The sequence below is a fragment of the Dromaius novaehollandiae genome, chromosome 1 (genome assembly GCF_036370855.1).
Source record: "Dromaius novaehollandiae isolate bDroNov1 chromosome 1, bDroNov1.hap1, whole genome shotgun sequence".
Taxonomy (NCBI): domain Eukaryota; kingdom Metazoa; phylum Chordata; class Aves; order Casuariiformes; family Dromaiidae; genus Dromaius; species Dromaius novaehollandiae.
This window is the reverse complement of record NC_088098.1, coordinates 189769031-189786316: the sequence shown is the minus strand read 5'-3', so window position 1 is coordinate 189786316 and position 17286 is coordinate 189769031. Positions and strand designations below refer to the sequence as shown.

General features: G+C 40.2%; 1 protein-coding gene across 3 annotated transcripts in view; it reads right to left on the bottom strand.

The window, feature by feature from the left end:
• WDFY2 (WD repeat and FYVE domain containing 2) overlaps positions 1 to 17286 on the bottom strand; it is an 80900-nt gene that overhangs the window by 37745 nt on the left and 25869 nt on the right. For 2 of the 3 annotated variants that reach the window (XR_010387262.1, XM_064504880.1), the window contains exons 2-3: positions 6152 to 6219; positions 117 to 190 (exon numbers count right to left, since the gene is read on the bottom strand). Coding sequence is in view for 2 of the 3 variants with exons in the window: in XM_064504880.1 (XP_064360950.1) it covers positions 117 to 190; positions 6152 to 6219 (142 nt within the window). In the remaining variant the exon portion in view is untranslated. Of the gene's footprint in view, positions 1 to 116; positions 191 to 6151; positions 6220 to 10703; positions 10792 to 17286 lie in introns of those variants that run through there. The other variant, XM_026108379.2, reaches the window with a different exon arrangement.

Below are 17286 nucleotides of genomic sequence, written 5' to 3'. Positions count from 1 at the left end.
TACTAGCAGTAAAATTTATCTCTCCCAAACACTAACAAAAATATCCTCACCACAACATCACACATATACTTCTCAAAGGGGAAGCATTTCAACTAGAAATCTTTGTATGTACTTACTGAGATTGTACCATTGTCTAGACCTATGGACAGCCTTCTGGTTTCCGGGTTAAAAGACATGCATGAACATGGAGCTGAAAAAAATGAACATGTTGATGAAGTTAACAAAACCGTGATCCTCATTATCTTGAAGTTCTGGAAAGCCTAAAACTAGCTAACATGCTTTATGGTGGTGTTCATCATATTACCCCCTCCAAGCATTAAAACAAGTGTTCTTGTAATTCATTCAATCCTATCCTATTAGGATATGGAATAACAGCTACATTTTGCTCCAGTTCCCTCATTTTTTCTTGCTGAAGTTATCTGAAAACAGCTATGTCATACAAGAGCAGTGGTGGTATCTTGATATGAGAGACACTGGACATTCCAGTATGAATCTGAGAGATTACTTAGCAGAATAATTTAGTTTCCTACATTTGCCTAAACTTTACTGACAATAAAAGAAAAAATTTTATTATGTCAGAGGTTTGCATCTTATACCTGGAGTAAGAGGGTTAATTGGTAGGTATCGATGTATAAGCCAGTCAGGACTCTTGAGTCTAACTATCTCCTGCTCTAGTTTCACCACACACAACGCTATTACAGTATCATATACTATGGCCAAAATAAAAGTCTTTTGAAAACTAGACATTGTTTTCTTACACCAATACTTTTCTATAAACATCAGGATATACTCTTAAATTGCATGCAAGTAAGTCATATTATGCTCTCTTGAGAATCTGGTGAGGTTCACGTGCCAGGGCAAAACCACAATTTTCTAATAGGAATTTAAGAGCTATGCTTGGTTTAACTGAGAAACCGTGAACTTGCATTCAGCAGGCTGGGATTGTTTTAACTACTTTACACAGCAGCATGCAGCTGGGCATCCTGCTGTCCCAACAGAAAACATCAGTAATAGGTTTTCAGTAGCAACTGCCAATTGTAGCTAGGGGCAGAGATTCTTGCCCCTTCTGTAGTGGTAAGTTTTTTTAAAAAACATATTCTAGTGATAAATATAGAGTACAGTCAGATATGCTTTTAGTTCTGCTTTTTCCCCTCTTGGTTTCTATTCTCCACCATGATTATTTGCAGTGTTCTTGCTACTAGTTAGCTTTGAGCGCTTTCTTTTGCAGTACTGCCTATCTGGTATATTCTCGACTTGCATAATGCCTCACCCAGGATTAAACACTCCAGTCAGCTCAGCAGATCATCCTTATCGGTATAGTTGGCAGCACAGCTATATGAAGAGGAGGAAAGTCTATGTTGGCTATTAAACAGAAATTGTTCTACCCTCTGTACTGACTCCCCTTTCAAACATTTCCTGCAGGATAACCAATAGCAGGCAGAATTCCCATCCCGTCAGGCAGCTCTCTTTATTCTTTCCTTTCATTCCTGGAATGATTGATTCAATTAAATCAGAGAAAAGGCTTCAGTTCAAGGAAACTGTCAGAATGAAAACACTTCAATAAGGGCTACTAACAGTGTTGAAGTGCTCCTTTCTACACCTCCTCCTCAGAAAAGGTAAACCTGACTCTCCAGTTTCACTTTCTCTTCAGATGGTGGTGTTGTAGTGGAATGAGAACATTAAAAAATACCTAACAAAGAAAAAAACAATTCTAAGCAGAGTAAATATCAAATCATTTTGAAGGCATTTAATGCTGGAATTGACGTAATCTGCATTTTAGCTTTAAAATGCTAGACTGTGCATACACTGAAAGGACTATTCATATCTCTGAAGACAATTAATAGCTCACACAGAAAATGTCTCAGGTAAATTAGCTATTTGAAGTATGCTTTTTCCAAATAGCCTGAAGCACTTAAGACACAGAGGTGCAAGCAACTACTTGAGATGGGCTAATAAAAAAAAAAAAAAAAAAATTCCTGTGCTCCAGATCCATGTGTACATAAACACAGCAGTGTAAAGACATTTATCCTGCTATAATCATTTTCCTAAGGGAATTCTTCAGTAACATGTACTCTTGGAGAAATCATTGTGACAGCACTAAAATTATGCCCATACTAGCTACACTAATGTAGTTAAAGTGACTTGTTGTTGACCACTTGTTGTGACACGACTGCAGCAGCTTATGTGTTAGTGAAAGTTAGACAATGACATTCAGATACATAAGCACTTAGTCTCATTAAAAGGAGAGAAAAAAAAGTGTGTGTGTGTGTTATGGTGGGGTACCCAAGCTCATGAGATTTAAGATCCTTTGACAATAACAGCCAGGAAAAATATTCTGAAGGCCCTCTACTTCAGTGCCTTACTATGATTTGGATTTCAGCCTGGAACAAAATAGCAGCCCCATAATCACTACAGAGGTTGGGGAGGATATTCTTGATGCAGAAGTTTGGCTGTATCATTCCCCCTATATACAGGGCAAATACACACCAATGCTCTGATTTTTGCCTTTGGAAACCAAATTATGCAGGAATAATACAATTATGTACTTCATGTTCCCACCAGTGTGTCACCTCTATTAGAGGCTGACAGAAGTAGAAGAGAAATACACACTTTGCATCTGCAGTTTCAGGTCTCCCCCCTTGGAAGTGCCTAAAAGTGGCATAGGCTTAGACACATATTTTGCTTTGCACAAGTTTTTACCCTCCTCTTCAAAGCAAAGTGTAATCTACCAAAACTATCATAAGACAGGCAGTTTATTATCTGCCTCAAATACTGGATATTTCACTGTGTTCCTCACTACAATAAAGCCTTTACTGACTTCTGCATTTGAGAGAGGTTTTTATTTGGTCGAGTTTGGGGCTTTTTTTTGGCAAAGCTTACTTCCCTTGACTACAATACCTTTCCTTTTCATAATTTCATGTCTATAAGCTTTTTATCTCCTGTACAGACACTACCCAAAAGTTTAAAGGTTACAAGTCTAACCATTGGGAGGATTAACCAGCTGTCAGAGGTCCTTTGTTGACACAGTTGCTGAGACAGCTCTGACATGAAGGTGAAGCATTAGCCAGGTTTCCAGCTTATTTAGTTTGCCTTACTGATGATATAAGAGCATGTCTTTTCGATACTGGGTTTGTCTACACTGGTTTCTGAAAGCAGATCAAGTTCTACCATTGGTTCAGTATTGATGAGTACAACCTACCTTTCAGCCCCTGAGACCACACTCTGTGCCAGGGCTCTCAAAAAGCCTTTTAGTGCTAAACACGACTCTGGAGCTCTGGCTGAGAAAGGCAGCAAACAACCACGGAAATGACAGCCCCTGGGATTTTTCATTACGTGCTCTCTGCAAAGGCCTGGCTGTGCAGAGATCTGGCTTGAAAGGCTATTGTTCCAGAAAAACAGCCACCAGCTCTTTCTTTCTCATGTGCTGGGGGAGATTATCAAAAATGTGACTACTATGTTGTCCGCAGCTTTCCAATCACAGAAACATCCACAGGCAGGGCATGAAACTTCATAACTGGGAAACTCCACCTCTAAACAGCAGAAAACTTCCCTAGTCAGAAGCAATCTACTGTCTTGATCTTTTTTTCCAGATATTTAATGGCTGTCACATTCAGAATGCACTGATGGCCCTATTTGGGGGCAGAGCTCATCCAAAGCACATGGGTGACTCAGCCCAACACCTCATCCTCCTCATCTCACAGAGTGCCCGTGCTGCAAACCCAGCTCTTAAGGCTACCCAGGAACAAATTAAAAAACAGTGTGGGCCTTGCAACCAAAGTCATGAGTCATGCTAATGGGGTAGCACAGGTGGGACTGCAAATCTGACAGCTTGCTAGCAGCACCAAGGCAACCTCATGCCTAATACATTTTCTACAGAGAAACTCTGGACAGCTGTTGTTCTCCAGACAACAAAAAATGATGCAAACCTACAGGAGAGGCCAATCAGAGAGATGCTCCACACACAAGCTGACAAGATGATCTTTTCCAATACAGTGCAGACTGGTGCAGAGAGTGACTCAGCGCTTATCCTGTGGTGTCCAGACTTCAAGCCATGCCTGATAACAATTTAATTGTCATTGATCCAATCTCTAATTATACCTGATCATTCTTGAAACTAGTGATAACACAGCATAGTTTCAATGTCTGATGACTCGGAAGTTTACTAACCTTTTAACTGAAGAAACACTGTCAGAAACACTCAAATTCATGAAGAAGCTTTAAAATAACACCTTAGCAGTGATTCTGGGGCCTACTCAAGCCTTTCCAGTGCAACTGTTATTACTGGCTATAATGCAGCCTCTCTAAGTCTGGAGGAAGAGCTGACAGGATTTTAAAATGTCAGTGTATGCAAAAACACCACATGGAAAAAGAGAAGTGTCAATGCTGAGTTCCTAGAAGAGCCATTTCACAACAGTTGGATTGGGGAAAGCAAATCTCTTTAGCCAGGTTAAGAGAACCCCAGGCCACTGCTAGTGATTGTGGCAGAGCTCCACAGAAAACCCCATCTCTCGGCAGTTTCTAATAACTTTTTGAGCAAAATATTGAAGAGAAAATACCTTCAAGGTTTGACATATTCTTACAAGTTTGCCCATGGCAAAAAGGAAGAAGAGGGATCCTCCTCTCTGTTTACCAAATTCATGCTTCCTTGGAGCAGGCAGTCAAATACCATGGCCACTCCAGGGCCCCAAGTTTATGTTGCCATGGAACCAGAACTGTTTCACAGCTATATCTATTAAATATCCTATGTTTCATAGAGAAAAACACCATCTTCCAGATATAGTTGTGTTACCTCAAAATACTACTTTCTCCAGACAGTAGGAAGACAAATGCTCCCCAATCTGTCTGACATAAGGTCAGCAGCTTCATCAGTTCACCAAAGACAAACTAACCCAGCACTGTATCTGAAGCTGTCTGAGGAGCACCTGTAAAACTCCTGCTGGTGAGCTGCATGCCCTTTAGCACAGGGTTTATGACAAACAGCCAGGAAAGTGCTTTCTTCAACTATCTGTTGGAAAAAAACGGACACTTATCCGCAAATTCTTTTAAAGAATGAACACTCTCTTTGGGAGGGGAGACATACAGCACATGTTACTGGAGGGATCCATCAGATAGACTTGGTTTTCTACATCTGAGCATGGTAAAAAGATTCTGCTCCTTCACTGGAAGATCTGCCTTCTCTGTCTAGTATCCTGCTCTAATGTATTAGCTATGGGACATTAAGTTCTTATCAAATAAAACCATTCACCATTGCATTCTAGTGGGCTGAGCACACAGGAGAAAGGCAGAGTGATTTATATTGCAGACTTATAAAACTTTACGGACTCCATTAGGGGCAGAATGCAAGGCTGCATTTTGAGCTCCAACCTTTGCTGATCTGCTTTTGCATTCAATGCTCATCCCTTGCCATCATATTTGTCTCCCACTGTCGCCCCACCCCCTAATGCCTCTCGGGAGCCCATCCTTTACCCCCTCTTTGCCCCTCACTCTTCACACACAGGTGTCTCTGCTGCTGGATTCTCCCTGTGCAGATTTGGTCCCATCCATCTTTCCAAACTGCCTTATCCTGCCCTGTGCTAATAAGCCACTGCTTATACTCATCCTATTGCCTCTTCCCACATTCCTTTTAGCGCCTATTTAGCCCACTTGAGGGTACCCCATCCATCTTCACCGCATGTTTCACCAGCTCGTGAAGTCTTTATATCCATGTTGCCATTTTGCTTGGCACACTGGTAAGAGACTGTATTCCCAGCCTCCTCTGGCATTGGGCCCTCCTGTAAGAGAAGGGCACCCCATCTACCAAAGGCTTCCTTTTTCCACTTTGAGCATAGCATCTGATTTAAACTGTAAACTGCTCTAGGGAAAGGCTGCGCTGCATTAGATGCTTGTAAAAACAACATAACTGTCACTTGATATAGTAACAAAGGACATAAGCATTTAAAACATCACATAATTTACATTAAATTTGAAGAGAGAGGATTTTGTATTAGCATGCAACTTGGTAAAGCTTCACAGCAGCTGACAGGATTGTTCAAGCAGAGTATTTAATAGGGAGTGGCAAGCCTGGAAATGGTCATAAACACGAAGCTTTATCAAACCCAGAAAAGCCATTTTGCAAATACACAGTAGACAATGAACATCTCCTTATACTTACATGGCATTGCATGGTATATGCTGGGCCAGTACTGTCCACTGTCTCTCTTCAGCCAGACACGAACCGTTCTACAAAAGAAAAAAACACAATATATATGCGAGAGAGAATTAAAAAGTAACTATGAAGGAAAACAATGTGGTGAGAATGAATGCATGAGGCCATCTTTGAAATGAAATGATTTTGCTCAGAGGAGAGGATTAAACACTCAAATTCCTATGGCAGCCCTATACAGCAGCTTCAGATTAACCTCTGTAAGGTGATGAGAGTAGCCTCTTCCTTGGTACCATACAGGCCTCAACATCTCAGCTGAACTGCAGTTCATTCCGCCTCTCAGATGAGGATTTGAGACACACCAGGAAGCCCAGCAAAGTGCTCCTACATCAGTCCGTCCAGCCTCCTACTCTGCAGAATCCCTCTCCCTGCTTTCAGGGTAGGCTGGGGTCCATCTGCTGCCTGTTATTTTTTTCTGCTTCGGGAAAACTTCTGACCAAAGGAACAAAGTTCTAAACTTTTCAACTTCTATTTACCAAGACTACATCCATTTATACTTTTACCAACAAGTTCTTTAGTTTCAGGAACCTCCCTTCTCCTCAATATACATATAGTGACATCAGATACCCATTCTTCAGCATCAGGCTAAAGAAGCCAAACTCTTTATTCCTCTCTGAAGAGGATGATGAAGGCAATAGGCAGCCTGGCAGTCCTTCCCAGTCCATCCATTTGGAGTTGCTATTCTCAAATAGAGACAAGTAGCCCTCTGCAGCACTCCAGGCCGCTGCACAGAGACATCAGTGGTTTCCTCTCTGCTGGAAGACCTTCCCAATACACCTCAGGATTACTTTCACTTTTGCGGTAACTGTGTCATACTAGTAGCTCCCTGTCATGCAACAAACATGCAGCACATCCATGTCCTTCAAACATTTGAGGCACACCAACTGAGGCAAGGATCTGGCATGACGTACCACTCAGGTCTCTATATATTTATTACTTCAGTCCTCAATATCATCTGCTTTTTTTGATCTGATCTCTGAAGCCTCTTTTCTATCTCTTAACTTCAGTTTATCAGCTATTTTCATCAAAACATGCCTAATACTCATGTCACTAGTTAAAGCAGCAGGCAACCAGTCCCCAATTAACCTCAGTAGTAATCTCTTTCTTGTTCCTGCATAGCCCACTGTCATCTCTATTGCAGCCAACTCTTAACCTGCCTTAGAATTCTTCAAATCTTAGAATTCTTCAAAATTATTATTTCCAATTTTAACTAGTAACCTTGCCATATAATACTGTATTCTGTGTGTAACTGATTTACACTGAATGTATTAATCTTGTCTAGAAAATGTGGCTATCCAAGACAGCATCTTGTTAGTGTAGCCCAATACGTTTCAACCCATGCTGCCCATGTCTTTACTCTTTTCCCCTAAAGCTAGCATGCAATGGTAGATACAAGTGGGGTCTAAAAAACTATTGTTAACTATAAGCCTTACTCTGTAGTAGCAAAACTATAACCCATGTATGATAGCATTAAGAAAAGAAACAAGTAAGAATGACTCCTTCCAGCTCAGGAGACATGGGGAAATATGGCCTATGGAGAGGACTGCATGGTCCTACCATTACCTCTTTTTCACAGAAAAGCAGATTTCAATTTTTATAGCCAATAAAAGTTTAGAGCAATAATATTAATTGAACTAAAACATTATATAAGCAAATCAGGCATCATATGACATCACAGAAGTAATTCAAAAACTAGTTATCTGTACTTTAAAATAAATTACTGTGCAAACTTAAAAAAAAAAAAAAGTAAGGGCTGAACTAATGTGTTCCTGGATTGCGTATATCCAAAACCAGTCTTCTGCTCATCCTGCACTACTTCCAAACTGAATTTTCAGCATAGTCCTGAAACCTGCATATTTGGGCACTTTTAGTAATAAATGGCCATTTTAGTAATAAATGCCTCACACACACTTTGACACTGTATGTTGCTATAAAAAACAATGCTTCACTGGGTCAGCAAGTGCCAGTGTTAGAAGGCTCTCACAAATTACTCAAAACATACAAAATTCAGTATAATTACTCCCTAACTGCCTTTTTGAAACGAACACATCAGCATGACCTCAGCAGAACCAAAGGAAAACCATCAAAACTTTTGGGGGGACAACTTAATTGGCTGATAATATTGCCATCCTATTGTTTCCACAGATAGTGAGATGGTCAAATCCTTCAGTCATTTCTCACTTTAGATAACCGTCGCAGTTGTGTACCGACCTCAGCACAAAGCTCTGGGAATGTGATATCCTCCTTTTAAAGCCTGCAGCCACAGGGTTGCACCCCAGGCTTGGGACACAGTCCGATGCGGCTTGCTAAGAAGGTGGTCACTCTGACTCTGGAAACGGATGAGCCACTCTATCTCCCAAATAGACGAGATCTTAGTAATACGTTTATCCTCCGCAACTGAAGTTATTGTGGAAGTGAAGGTGCGTGCACAAAAATATAACGGGATAAATCACAGGTAACTGAAATAACTCAATTTAAAACATCCCTGAGGAGGAGCACCAATACCCTCTGAGATAATTGTTTTTCTTGACCATCCCAACCTATATATTTCAGTACTACTGGTTTCAAAACTCCCAGGCTTGGACAGACTGCTTTTCTATTCTGCTTTAAGATTCTGGCAAATAACAAATCCAGTGAGGTAAAACATATTCTAGATCATTCAACTTTCAAAAACTGGAGGAAATAAAAATCCAGTTTGTTTGCAAAAAGGGCAATAATTTAGATGCTGTGAGGGTTTTTTAAATCACACCCACTAAAACAATACAGGCTTACTACTTAATTTGAAAATTATGTTAATGTTAACATTGCTAATAAAGTTACATTGAAACAAAATATCTTTTGCTTAAGTCAAAAAAAAGATTAAAAAATCTGGTTGAGGTTGCTTGTTAAGAGTGAAAGTACTTTTAGTGTTCTGGGCCTGTTCTTTAGGCACACAGTATGTTTTTACCATTTCATTACCTAGTTAAATATATTTCAATTCAGTGACTAATTCATGTAAAATGAGAAACAAATTAAAGGAGGAAAATAACTGAAAAAAGAGTAATTAAATAAGAAAATAACTTAAAGGTTAATTTTTACATTCTAAGAATAACATGAGTATGAAAGGATGTTATCTAATGTGAAGGTGTTTGAGAGGGAACAAAATCAACAAGTCAGTCCACATTAGTCATTACAGAAACACTTATCTCCCCAGTATATCATTTTAAATGAAGAAAAACAAAAGATCTTTTCAACCTTTTTTTTCAAATAACCAAGGACAGTTACTTTAGGTATCTCTAAAACAACTATTTAAAAGTTAAGCATTAAAATGAAATTCCAGTATCTAAGTATAAGTTAATATAAATGTGTAAAAATTCTTACTTATGTCAGAAAGTGATGAATCAAGATTTTCTTCTATTAGACCCCTAGATTAGACAGAGCCTTTTATCGAAAGAAGGAAAACTGACCTCAGTTCATTCATCTTTTCTGGGTAAGTAACGTGTTCTCAAAGGGGATTGAGGCTGCAGAACAAACTGCTAATAATTGAACCTGGCAGATGCCAAACATTGATAGAAGAGAGTGTCTTCTTCTTGGGTACAGTTCTGCACATTTTTGTATACTTCCTAATATAATTAATACCCACTTGAAGTAAAACACGGAGCTTTTAAAGCCTCAAAGTAAAGCCAAGAAAAAACAATGATTTCATTTCTCATTCCTCTCTCCTGAAATTTTTAAGCATTTCTTTTCACTCAGATGTACTTGTATAACACAGTATTGCCTTCATGCCCCAGGCATACACTAGCTGTCAGCTGTACAACAGAACAAAGGTTGTCCCCAGCACACAGAATCTGCTACAATATTTTATAAGTATTCTTGAGCTTCATGAACCTGTTTTAAATAGAATTTTAACATACTTATCACCTTTTATACCTTGGACCATATATAAGATAGTTATTCCTTCTTAAAATTTCAGATTGTCAGAATAATTACTAACATCATGTTCACTAATACTTAAACTAATCCTTTGTCTTCCTTATCCAAGGGATGTATGTCATCATGAAATTCACATATATATTTGAGGTTTTGGTGAGACATGGGGACACCATAGAATTCTATCCATAAACAGCAGAGGTATTTGCAACATTTATTATTGTCAACTATGCTTAAGTATTTACAAAAAAATACAGATCTTGCTGTGCCAGATACCCACAAACCGAAGATGATAGCTGCAACATGGGAGTTTCAGTCCCATCCCTGTAATAGTCACCCATCTATCAGACAAATTCTAAGTTAACTTCAAGGAGATTTCTGCAGTGTGTTTACTGCTTGATTCTATTCCAGCTTTCAGACAGACAGGTAATGGGAGGGCCCCCAAACTGCTACATTTTGAATGGCAACAAATAAACTTTCTTATATACATACATATATACACACACACACACTCACAAATGAAAAAAAAAAACCTCTTGTCAAGCATCCTCTGTTGAGTGATGATCTCAGATAAATGGGAGATAAAACTCACCTGAAGAATATGAAATACGGCAGTGATACTATCCTCTAGAAGGTCTGTTTTTAGCTGTCTCCCAAAATATTCTCTTAGTAAATAAGCCATCTGGAGAAAAATGTTTAAGTATTTTATTCAACAGTCAAAACTGCATAAATAAAGAAACTGGGTACAAATGGAAAGATCAAATGTTGAAAGAAACATAGGTTGGCAACTTTAGAGAAGTCTTCACAAAATAAACCTCCAGCAAAACAACTCATTGAAGGTTGAGAGGAAGCTTTACTGCAACCATCAGAGATGTCCTTCAAGATATACAAGTTCTCATATTTAAATAGATACTTTGCCTGTAAAAAGACAGTAGATGACAGTCAGGTCTGTGCTACAGAACAAGTGTAAGGTACTACTTAGTAGAAAGCAGAACTTACCCTTAAGAATTTTGTAAATAAATAGGAAAAAGGTAACATGTTATTTTTGCTCTGAATATCTGAACAATCCAGCATTGTCAGCCTGGTCACTAATGTTTTTACTAGAGGACTTCCTAGCTTTCATCATTTGGCAGTCACTTGTGGAAGCAAGACTTAAGCTGATGCTTCAGCTGGAGGAAGATCTCAACTCTTATCCTACCTCTTATACTAAAGTATTCAACTGATGAATAAATATTTAGAAACAGCTGTATAAGAAATGGTGAGTTTATCCCCTATACCTAACACTTTTCTCCTTAAGTTTTAGTGTTTGAAGTGTTCTACAACTGTACATATTAAATCTATGCTAGCCTCCTACTTACTCCTAACCTACTCTAAGCTTTTTTGATGGTTTTGATGTATATTTAACCGATAAGAAGACAATAAGTTCCTGTTCCTTCACCATTTGTTCAGAAAGTCCCTATTTTTAAATACTGAAACCATTCAGCAGTTTTGGAAACTGTCAAAGCTTATTTTCCCTCACTCACCACACCAGAGTTAGATTCCTACACCTTTGCATTGCTGCAAAATTAAAAAAAAAAAAATCCTACTGACAATGTCATTTCTTTTGACTGCAAAATCCATGCAGGGCCAAGGCATCCAGCGAATTTGGTGGAGAATTCCAACTAGAAGCAGGGAGAAATAAAATGAAATTTATTAAAAAATAATTTTGCTCCATACCCAGAAGTATCAACACACTGTGGGAGGAACACAATAAGAAAATTACTAATTCATTACGGTTTTGATCTCCTGTCTTAAGGAGGGGTTGAGAAAAAAAGGGTAAGGATCAAACACAACACAGGCTGTGAAATGGGTTATATTTCCATTTGTAGTGCATGGTACAAAAATTTTCATCTGTCAGTTTTTAAAGTCAAAACAGATTCATCTAGCCATCCTCCCCCCCCACACCCCATTAGTATTTTTGCTCCTCAGAAAAGGAAGGTAGGTCTTCAGCGCCAATGATACCACACGGTTGACAAAAAAAAAAAAATACATTCCCTTCTGCCAGCTGTACTAAACACAGGGCTGATTTAACAGTCAAAGAACAGTTTCCAAACAGGAAGATAGTTGACTATTCTATAATTATTTTAAAATTCACATCTAGCTATTTAACAGGCAGTGGACAGGAAGATAGTTTAGGATAATACTATATACAGGGGTAGTGTTTATCTACAAGGTTTTCTGCATGCCTAATGGAGTATTGGCACATACGTCCCACCATCAATACATTAAATCTCCTTTTTTCTCAAAAAACATTTAAAAACCCACCTAAATATCCATTAATAAGCAACTCAGAAGTGTTCAAAAGCCACGTGTCTCTGAAAACTGAGTATCTGTGCTGGAAACAGCAAAAGCTTTATCTGCTGTCATTAGATAAACGTGACAACAGTACTATTTAAAATCCAACCAGAGCACTGACAGTTTTACTGTCTTTGACAGAGCGCCATTGTCATTAGAAGTGGGAAGAAGAAAAATATTTAACAACTGCACTGAAGATACTACAGTATTATAAACTTCCCCAACTTCTGCAGGGACTTTTATGGGCAAGAGATGTGAAGAGATTCTGGCTCCTGCCAATTAACGATAAGAGCTGCTACTGGGATTTTCTGAACAAATAACAGGCCTTTCATGTTTAATGCCAGCTTGTGAACCAACACCAGTGTTCTGTAACCCACAACGGAGAGTTTTGCTTCTGTGATAAAATTTGCAAGGAAAGATATGAAAACAAAAGACAAAAAGCAGAGCTGATTTCCAAACTAGTCCGCGTTTCAGGGAAAACAAAAAGAATTTTAATAGTAGAGCACCAAAACTTCAGGCACCAAGAGGAGTTTCTCTAATACGCCCTCATCCTATGTCAAAACCCCCCAAACTAAACTAAAAAAACCCTGAACGTCCAACACACTCCCCCTCAAAAGATCCAGGGAAGTACGTAACTGTACATCTCAGAATCACCTTATCCTAATCCACATTACCCAATTCTGATAGAAGGTTCTGTAGAAACTATGAAATATTAGGGCACATTCCACGTACTACACTGTTTTCACTGGTTTTGTTGACCAAATATGCAATTTAAACTTAATTATTCAAAAGTTTACTAACAACTCTTAGTAAGACTTCGAGATAGCATACAGCTATTCAGTGTTAAGGAACTATTCTAGGTTCTCCCATTTAATAAAAGGTCAAATTCAGTTTCTTAAATGAAATATAACCACTAGTTCATGAGAGGGAGACGGTGAGTGGAAAAAAGATGAAAGTTTTGAAAAATCTGTTTTATTTCAGGTCTGTTTTAAAGAGAGGTTAATGCTTAGAATGGATTACATAAGTGAACTTCTGGAAGAGACAATATCTTCACTGTAAACTTAGTCTGTAGCTCAAGCATAAGGCTTCCTAAAATAAAAGCCTTCTGAGTAGTAGTAATTGCACTCATCACTCCATATGCCTCATGCCCTGCATCCAAAGCCCAACTGCCACCAGTGCAGCAACCCTTGTGCACAAAGTTCAGAGCCTCAAGTGCTGCCAGAGAGCTAAACCAAGCAACTACTGTGTGTAGTACTAGTGACATAAAACACCAGTGACATAAACCCACCCACTGACATAAAACCCCACTATCTCACTTTCACCCATGCTTGAGCTAGCCGAGAAGGTTTTAGATGTGGCTCACCACAAAAACAATCTCTGTGATGGTGACCTACATAGCATTTGTCATACACTGGTTGATAGAGGCTCCAGACTTCTCGTTTTTCTTCTTGCAATATAACAATGATGCCAGAGGCAAAATTTACAATGCAAGCACCCATTTGATGCTGAACAGGGACCTCAGGAGCAACTTTAGAGTTTGGTTCAAAGAGAAGAGTAGGGGAGAAACACACAAGGGTGTTCAGTCATAGACTTTGTTGACCATCAGCTGGTGACAGGGAATGTTTTCTGTCACCTTTGATGATTCTCCTAATTAAATCTAAATAGTTCATGTTAAATCTTTGCCCTCCCTCGTAATCACAGAAGCACCGAATCACAGAACGGGTGAGGTTGGAAGGGAGCTCTGGAGATCATCTGGTCCAAACCCATGCTCAAGCAGGATCACCTAGGGCAGACTGCCCAGCACCCTGTCCAGATGGCTTTTGAATATCTCCAAAGATGGAGACTCCACAACCTCTCTGGGTAACCTGTTCTAGTGCTCAGTTACCCTCACAGTAAAGAAGTTTTTCCTCACGTTCAGATGGAACTTCCTGTGTTTCCATTCATGCCCATTGCCTCTTGTCCTGTCACTGGGCACCACTGAGAAGAGTCTAGCCCCATCCTCTATACAGCCGCCCTTCAGATACTTATACGTGTTGATAAGATCCCCCCCTCAGTCTTCTCTTCTCCAGGCTAAACAGGTCCAGCTCAGCCTCATAAGAGAAATACTCCAGTCCCTTAATCATCTTTGCAGCCCTTCATTGGACTCGCTCCAGTAGCTCCATGTCTCTTGTTTAGAGGAACCCAGAACCAGTCACAGTACTCCAGATGCAGCCTCACCAGGGCTGAGTAGAGGGGGAGGATCACCTCCCTTGACCTGCTGGCAATGATCTGCCTAATGCAGCCCAGGACACCATTGGCCGCCTTTGCTACCAGGGCACATTGCTGGCTCAAGGTCAACTTGTTGTCCACCAGGACACCCAGGTCCTTCTTCACAGAGCTGCTTTCCAGCAGGTCAGCCCCCAACCTGCACTGGTGCATGGGCTTATTCCTTCCCAGGTGCAGGACCCTGCACTTGCCTTTCTTAAACTTCATGAGGTTCCTCTCTGCTCATCTCTCCAGCCTGTCAAGGTCCCTCTGAAAGGCAGCACAGCCCTCTGGTGTATCAGCCACTCCTCCCAGTTTTGTATGATCAACAAACTTGCGGAGGGTGCACTCTGTCCCTTCATCCAGGTCATTAATGAATATGTTGCACAAGACTGGACCCTGTATTGACGCCTGGAGGACACCGCTAGCTACAGCCTCCAACTAGACTTTGTGCCATTGACGACAACCCTCTGAGTTCTGCCATTCAGCCAGTTCTAAGTCCACCTCACTGTCCACTCATCTAGCCCACACTTCCTGAGCTTACCTATGAGGATGTTATGAGAGACAGTGCCAAAAGCCTTACTGAATTCAAGGCAGACAACATCCACTGCTCTCCTCTCATCTACCTAGCCAGTCATCCCATCATAGAAGGCCATCAGATTGGTTAAGCATGATTTCCCCATGGTAAATCTATGTCAACTACTCCTGATCACCACCTTTTCCTTCACATGCTTAGAGATGACAACCAGGATGAGCTGTTCCATCACCTTTCCAGGGATGGACGTGAGGATGACTGGCCTGTAGTTTCCTGAGTCCTCCTTCTTGCCCTTTTTGAAGACTGGATTGATATTGGCTTTCTTCCATTTCTCAGGCATCTCTCCTGTTCTCCATGACCTTTCAAAGATGATGGAGAGTGGCCTAGCAATAACATCTGCCAGCTTCCTCAGCATTGGGGGTGCACCCCATCAGGACCCATGGATTTGTGGGTGTCAAGTTTGCCTAAATGATCTCTAACCAGGTATTAAGAACCCTAACCCAATCCTCCCTGATCAAGAGAAAGTCTTCCTTTCTCCAGACTTTCTCCCTGGTCTCCAGGGTTTGGGATTCCTGAGAGCTGGTCTTAGCAGTAAAGACTGAAGCAAAGAAGGCATTCAGTATCTCTGCCTTCTCTGTATCCTTCATCGCCAAGGCCCCTGCTCCATTCAGTAGCAGGCCCACATTTTCCCTAGTCTTCCTTTTGCTACTGATGTATTTGAAGAAGCCCTTCTTGGCATCCTTGACATCCCTGGCCAGATCAAACTCCAAAGGGGCCTTGACCTTCCTAGTCCCATCCCTGCGTACTCTGACAACACTCCTATATTCCTCCCAAGTGGCCTGTCCCTGCTTCCACCTTCTGTACACTTCCTTTTTCTGTCTGAGTTCTGCCAGGAGCTCCTTGCTCATCCATGCAAGTCTCCTGCCCCCTTCGCTTGACTTCTTGCAAGCATAGGGATGCACCGTTCTTGAACTTGGAGGAAGTAATCCTTGAATATTAACCAGCTCTGTTAGACCTCTCTTCCTTCTAAGGCCTTATCCTCTGTCATGTGAATGTCTCTTGCCTCACTGATACTCAGCATCAGCTCTCAGAGTCACACAGTGTAGTTTCTTGCCATGGAGCTCCAGCAAGACTCTGGATCCTGCAAAGATTGAAGTATGTATTTTATATAAATTTTCATCATGAATAATCTCATTTTGAGCCAACATCTTCAAAGACAGAGAATGAACTACTAAAGAGTTATACAGACTAAAGTCAGAGGTTAATGATCTTGCAGACGACTTTGCTACTTCCTTTCCACTCAGGAGGAGAGGGGTGGAAAAGCCTTAGAAGGGAGTGCAATGCAAAAGTGCACTAGGAAAGAAACTACATGCTTAAAGTACTGCACGTCTATCACCTATCTTCAGGAAAACCTTGCACGCAATAGTATGCCAAGCAAGCAGGCAGGTGTACTGAGAGATCGCAATTTTTCACACTATTTTCTCTTTGTTGTTTTTTGGCATATTCAAGCTGCTTTCAGGAAACAGTTGTGTGGTCACACTCAGCTTACACAATATTCTAATTCATGCCTTGCTTTATAAGATATTTCCCCATTTAATTTATGTTGCTGTAAACTAAACGCAAGTGCGGACTGCATAATGGGAAAACTTTTGAAGCTTTGTTAGGTTATATGGAGCTATAGAATTTCATGGGTGTATCAGGGAAAAAACATTGCACTCATCAGTGGTACTGAGACCTAAGAGGAAGAGAGACCTCTTTATTTAACCTTCTGGTTTTGGTTTAAATAGAAATATTTCTGGTATTTTGTGAGAAGTGACTAGAACACCAAGATTCATAGGAGACAATCTTTGGAGAAATGGATTTTTATTAGTCAGAAAATGATAACAACATGACAGTCACTCTATTTAATTGTGAAACAGTTTCCATCCTTTTCTTTTTTTTTTTTACTTTTCTGGACAATGAGCAATGCAATTCAGTGATTTTTTTCCAGTCACCCAAGCACATATGCCTGGAAGCAGTGTATGTTCTGCTGTTCAGGCACAGGACCAAAATCCGATTCTGA